General features: G+C 39.4%; 1 protein-coding gene across 1 annotated transcript; it reads left to right on the forward strand.

Annotated features, from left to right (window-relative positions):
- Window positions 1-1,583: 1,583 nt before the first annotated feature.
- On the forward strand, window positions 1,584-3,423 carry LOC130507252 (uncharacterized). Its single transcript, XM_057001961.1, has 2 exons — window positions 1,584-2,366; window positions 3,058-3,423. The coding sequence occupies exons 1-2, from the start codon at window positions 1,655-1,657 to the stop codon at window positions 3,120-3,122; spliced, it is 777 nt and encodes a 258-aa protein (XP_056857941.1). The 5' UTR covers window positions 1,584-1,654; the 3' UTR covers window positions 3,123-3,423.
- Window positions 3,424-6,803: the final 3,380 nt, after the last annotated feature.

Below are 6,803 nucleotides of genomic sequence, written 5' to 3' on the forward strand. Positions count from 1 at the left end.
GCTCCCATCTCATCTCCAACAGATGCTCTCCACTCCTCATCCTGCATAGCTTCCTCATATGTCTTTGGAATCCATTCTTGATCCAATTCTGATATGATCATGGAAAGCACCAAGGACTGGAAGCATGAACCTGAACCTGAAGAGCTTGTAGCAGAGGATGCAACATTGAAGAATGCTTGAAAACAAGAAGAATACATTGGTCTTGGCCGAAGCTTGATCATCCAAGACACCTTAACCATTATTCAAGCTACTCCACCTTCGAGCTGATCATCATCTAGGCAAGTAGCTTGTGTGTGCTCTTTTCCTAACCTTTGGTTTTGTCCCACTGGGTTTTCCAAAGGAAGGTTTTTAACGAGGCCACAAGTCTACTTCTCCTATATCCTAGATGATTGATCTTGGTCTGTCCACATGAAGACCTTATGTTATTTTTATAGCTATGTTTTTATGTTATTTAGTTTTCGAAAACTCTAGTCTTTGTTATGTTTCCAAGGGAGCCTTTGTCTTTATTTCTTTTGTATTTTCGAGACCTTGTGCATGTACAAGGCTTCTCCTTTATATACTGGTCGTGGCCCCCTTGTATCAGTATGCTATCTTTTATCAAAAACCTTTGTTTTCTCTTTTCTTCTTGCTTGTCGAGTAGATTGAGTGTTGGTGTGTAATATCCAACTTCTGGTGTGTAATATCCAGAGCCCAAGGATCTCTTCTTCGGTGTGTCATATCCGGATTAGATATCTAGGAGTATCAAGAGCCCTTTTCATAACTCTTGTGTCACCATTCGATCCACTGCCTTTGAGAAACTCGAGTCTCTTGATTCGTTTCTGCAAAGGATTATCCCATCTGTTCCAGAGCCTTCCTAGGATCGTGTCAAGTGGTATCAGAGCAACTCTGGAAGGGAAGTATTCATCTTTCTCTCTGATTTTCGTTTTGCCTTTTGAGATTCTGTTTACAGTTGGTAGATCTGTGTTTCTGTTGATGAAATCTGATAAATCTGAGCACTTTGATCATAGATCTGTTGTAGTCTTTTCATATTCACTTTGATTTCGTGTTGATCTGTTTAAATCTGTTTCATATTGCTCAAGTTTGATCTGTACTTGTCTTTGGTTGAGTTTGAAATTGATCAGAGTTGTTAAGGTTTTTAAATTTCGTTTTTAATCTGTTTGATCAGACTGTTCTGTTCCTTTTTAAAAATCGAAAACCTGCAATAAATTTGTGTTGTGTTTATTTTTGAGTGTTTGTTTCTGTTAGAATTATTTACTGCTGTGTGTTTTTGATTTCAGGAACCATGGCAAGAGATCAAGAAGGAAGAATAACCACTGCTAAGACTGCTACTTTGAAGAAGATAATGAAATTCAGAATGGAACAGCAGCAGATACATGATGAGCATATGAAGAAAAGGAGAGTGCATAATCAAGAGCTTGAGCCCAAGCCACCAGATTCTGTTCAATACCGATCAAGAAATCATAAGAGGTTTAAAGAAGAAGATGCAGGTCGTGGAGGACAACATATCAAGCCACCAGCCAGCACATGGAGCAGACCACATCAATCTTCCCTCACTCCTAAATCTATTTACCATTTTTCTGAATATAAATCTGCTGATGATTTTCAACTCTATTCTTTTTCAGGAAAAGGAAACTATCTAGAGTGGGAAAGAACCATGGACAAGTGGCTGAGTTACAACAGAATCATGAGGAGTGAAAGATTATCTTTTGCTATTTCTCAACTCACCGGAAGAGCTTATAAGTGGTGGTTGCAAGAAGAAGATGATCGCATGTTCTACAAGGAACCAGCTATCACCACTTGGGAAAGTCTGAAGTTGTTACTGAGGGATAAGTATGCATCCAAAGGCCACACTTCTCTGAAATCTACAAAGAAGAAAGTCATATCTACAACAGACTTTCGAAGTGAAAATTCAGAAACCAAGATGGCTGATTATGAGAAAGAAATCAGCAGCCTTGTTAAGGAGCTTCTTAAGACCATCAAGCCCTTAGACAAGCTGAAGAAGCTCCCAAAGAATCAAGAACCAGTTACTACTGTCTCGGAACTCAATGACGCAGAATCAGACTCAGCTGCCCCAATTCAAGAAGCTCAAACCGAAACATCTTTGGTAAAAGGAAACTTTGAGAAAGGACAAGAGTTTTCTCTGTTCTTACCTCAGTCTGAACTTAATTTTAACAATTCTTTTGGTGAACTAACTTGTCTTGAACCGGTGCAACCGAGTAGAATTATTTCAGTGTCACAGGTTGCAAAAGAAGACTCAGCAGAGAAGGAACCGGAGCAGTCAACACAAGGAAAAGAGTTGGAACAGCAGAACAGCCTGCAATCAGAAATCATTCCTGAATCCTTGTCTTATGACCTGCAAGAGCACTGTAAGGAGTTTAATATGGTTGTCTCTGTGCCTGAAATGTTTGTGAAAGTGAGTACTGAAGACATAAAACGTTTTGGTCTTGATAAAGTAAAAGATTTTTGTGTTTCAAAATCTGTTTTTGATAACATGTTTAAATCTTTTAAAGAACTTAAACCAGAAAACCTCTTTGATCAAAAACGTTTTCCAACTAATAATAAAAATATTTCTGGTCATATTTTGATTCTTGATCATTTTCTGAAACATAGCAAAAGTTTTAATCACAATGAAAAGGTTTTAGAGCTTGATTTGAAACCACCCGATTTCTGTTTTAAACCTTGTGATTCATTTGCTAGAACTCAAGAAAAGAGTTCTGTTCTGAATTTTCCTAGGCATGAACTGGTCATTAATAACTATATTGCACCTGCATATTTCTTGAAAGAACCTAGGAAGTTGCAAGAACCGAAATTGCATCAATCTGATATTAGATTCAAAGTTTTGAAGTCTGGCAATATCTCTGAGTTTGAACTTGATTGTTTGTGTGCTGAAAATGTTTCTAAACGTGTGGGATTGTGCTTTGATGATATTCTAGTGTATAACACTTTCTTTGATAAACCTGCTGCACAATTGAAACTAGAGATCATTGATTCTGAATGTGTGAACTTGATCCTTGATGATATTTGGGTCTGTAATGTTTTCTTTGATATGCATAATAGATGGAGGAATCACACTGTTTTGTGTTTTGGAGATATTCTTGTCTACAATACTTTCTTTGACATGATAACCCACTTGACTTGTCCAAAAGAAGCTGAGAAAGGTACAGGTGAAAAGAGGGGCTATAAGGATCAGAGTACCAGTGATGAGTCTTTGGCTAAGTTGGAGATGCAACAAGAAAACTTTGAAAGCTGTCAAGCCGCCAGATTTGACATAGGAGCAGTCCGAGGATCATATCTCAACAACCACAAGGAATTAATCAGCAAACTCGACTGCCATGGAAACTTAACTCATCAGGGTCTCACGTCGAAATGGAATCACGTCCAAAACTTCTCAAATGAAAGAGTTATGGGTTCTACAAGTCGGGTGATTCTGTGTGTGCTTTGTTTGAACTTTTCTGAGTTTAGAACATTTCAATCCTATCTATGGCGATCAGGTGAGCATGCTAAGGTAAGTGATCATATTTTCAGTAATTCTTTTATTATTGATTACACAGATATGATGCACTTGTTTTTGTCAAAAGAGCCATGTGCAGATTATAAGGAAGCTTGGAAGCAATCAAGGAGAAATAACAGGCATGAGGAAGACAATCGGTTCAAGCCACCTGATCTGAACAAGAACCAACATGTCCCTGGCTTTATCATCATCAAAGAAGCACCTCCAGATGCAGCATACAAACCAGAACCAAGCAGAAACAAATTTGGGATAAGACTCTTACTCTTTGATAAATTTTTATGTGCTAACTTGTTTTGTTTCATTGCATCAGGAGTAAGGAGAGCTAACTGGATCAGTGTTTCCTCTATATCCGAATCTAACAGCAACAATGCCTATCTAAGAGGCTTGCAAGGTAAGTGTAATCTGATTTCAAACTTCTATATTGCTGATTTGGTCTCCTTTATTGCAGGTAAAGCAGATTTGAGGTCAAATCTTCTTGAAGAGGGAGGGGATGATATGATCATGGAAAGCACCAAGGACTGGAAGCATGAACCTGAACCTGAAGAGCTTGTAGCAGAGGATGCAACATTGAAGAATGCTTGGAAACAAGAAGAATACATTGGTCTTTGTTGAGATGAAGCAATAAAACTAGACAAGTATGATGACAAAGAAGGAGAAGTAAAGCAACCGGAGTGATCAAGGAAGAGCAAGTGAGCTTGTCCGTACAGTTAGGTCAAGAGAAACCTAACTTACCCTAGAAGACAAGTCACTGGTCTACTTGAGAAGGAAGGCAGCTTCAAATGGATTTAAACATATGGGAATGTCGACAAGGGATCAAAGAGACGTTGGAGTTGAAGGAGGAAGAGTCACGGGTGAAGTTAAGGAGAAGAGAGCCGTTTATCACCTGTCACTATCTCACCATGCTGAACGAGCCCTGCGCAGTTCAGACCCTATTTGTTTATTCCTTTATGCTTCTCAACTTGTCTTTGTTTAATGTTTGTCTTAGTCTATTTATAGACTTGTATCTGAACCAAAGTAAATCAAGGAAATATATTCATCCTTCTCACTCTCTCTCTCGCAAACATGTTTCTCAAATTCTCTCCTTTGATTCTCAACTAAACTCATCAATCTCTCATCATATAATTCTCAATTCTCACATGGTATCAGAGCTTTCTAGCTCTTGAGACCTATTTCTCTTCCGCAATTTCTCTGTGTTCTTGCTATTTTAAGTAAAGTTCTTGGTGTTCTTGGAGTGTTCTTCATTTTCACCTCCAGAATTTGCCAAAAATAGCAAAGTTCATCTTTAAATTTCTTTTCACAAAACTCTCTTGATGGATTCTGCTGGAGAACACTCACGGATGGTGACCATTCCAGTTACTCTCAAGGGAGCTAACTATCTACATTGGGCGAGGCTAACTAAAACCGCTCTTGGAGGCAGAGGGCTCTGGGAGGTGGTTGAAGAAGGCAGGAGCAACAAGAAGAAGACTGTCCTAGGAGAGGATGGCAAAGAAGTGATGCAAGCTGAAGCTGATGACAAGAAGCGAGTTCAAGAGGATCTCCTGGTCTTGTCTATCATCCAACACAGCCTTGAGGCATCAATCTTGGAGTCTTACGCCTACTGTGAGACCTCAAAAGAACTATGGGATACACTTCAGAAGGTGTTTGGTAATGTATCCAACATTAACCGAGTGTTTGAAGTCAAGAGGGCTATCAACAACCTGTGTCAAGAGGATACTGAGTTTGATAAACACTTTGGGAAGTTCAGATCTCTATGGGCAGAGCTGGAGATGTTGAGACCAGCAACCCTTGACCCGGATGTACTGAATGAGAGAAGAGAGCAAGATAAGGTCTTTGCCTTGCTATTCTCTCTTAACCCCGGGTACAATGAATTGATCAAGCACATACTGAGGGGAGTTAGTCTCCCATCTCTGGATGAAGTGTGTGCTCAAATCCAAAAGGAGCAAGGCTCAGTTGGACTCTTTGGAGGGAAGAAAGACCTTGTGATAGCTAACCAAGCAGAAGGTGTTGCTAACAAAGGTCACTTCAAACCTGAAGACAAGAAGGTGTGGGTGTGTGACCACTGCAAGAAGAAGGGGCATGGGAAAGACAAGTGCTGGATACTCCATCCTCATTTGAAGCCACAGAAGTTCCGAACTGGTAACAATGAAGCAAGAGCTAACTACTCAGGCGACATAGGTGAACCCGGAGCAGTGAGTGGAGGGGAGAAGGCTCTAGCATCCAGCTCAACTATGAGGAACCCCCAAGATGAGACTATCAAGCGCTCAGACATTGAAGCTCTCATCAAACTCCTCAAAGATAACTCTGGTAACAAATTTGGTACCTCTTTTCATGCGCTTATCAGTGATATCTCCATGAATGCTTTAACTAGTTCTAAGTTGATAAAACCTCTAGTTATAGATTCAGGAGCTAGTCATCACATGATTAGTGACCTGACCTTAATTAAAAACATTGTTCCTGCTCTAGGACATGTTATGATTGCAAATGGGGATAAGATACCAATTAAAGGCATAGGTGATCTTAAATTGTTTAACAAGGAATCTAAGGCTCTTTACATGCCTAGCTTTGCCTCAAATTTGTTATCTGTAAAAAGAGTTACTAATGATCTTAAGTGCAGTGTTACATTCACGCCTAATGAAGTGTACTTTCAGGATATTGAGACTAGTAGGTTGCTTGGCAATGGTGTAACCAAGGGAGACTTGTACTTGCTGGAAGACACCAAGACCTCAACCGATTTATCTTATGCTTTAAATTCTGTTTCAGCTTTACCTAAAGATGTATTGTGGCATGCTAGATTAGGACATCCTCATTCTCGTGCTTTGAACATCATGTTGCCTAGTATCTCTTTTAAAAGTGACTGTGAAGCTTGTATCTTAGGGAAACATTGCAAGACAGTGTTCCCTAGATCAAGTAAAATTTATGAAAATTGCTTTGATCTTATTCATTCTGATGTTTGGACCGCACCATGTGTATCTAGAGAACATCACAAATATTTTGTAACATTCATAGATGAAAAGTCTAAGTATACTTGGATAACCTTATTGCCATCAAAGGATAGGGTCTTAGAAGCATTCATAAATTTTCAAAACTATGTCACTAATCACTTCAATGCCAAGATTAAAATTTTGAGATCAGATAATGGAGGAGAATACACAAGCAAGGCATTCAAGCAACACTTAGCCAAACATGGGATGATCCATCAAACAAGCTGTCCTTACACTCCACAACAAAATGGGGTCGCTGAGAGGAAGAATAGACACCTTATGGAGGTAGCCAGGAGCATGATGTTCCATAC

Source organism: Raphanus sativus, unplaced genomic scaffold, assembly GCF_000801105.2.
Source record: "Raphanus sativus cultivar WK10039 unplaced genomic scaffold, ASM80110v3 Scaffold4223, whole genome shotgun sequence".
NCBI lineage: Eukaryota > Viridiplantae > Streptophyta > Magnoliopsida > Brassicales > Brassicaceae > Raphanus > Raphanus sativus.

What these genes read in the sequence shown, in the direction of transcription:
- LOC130507252 (XM_057001961.1), top strand. Translation starts at nt 1,655, where the DNA reads ATGGACAAGTGGCTGAGTTACAACAGAATCATGAGGAGTGAAAGATTA. An exon ending in TTATGACCTGCAAGAGCACT is followed by an intron (nt 2,367 to 3,057) that starts GTAAGGAGTTTA and finishes TATGCATAATAG; the next exon opens with ATGGAGGAATCACACTGTTT.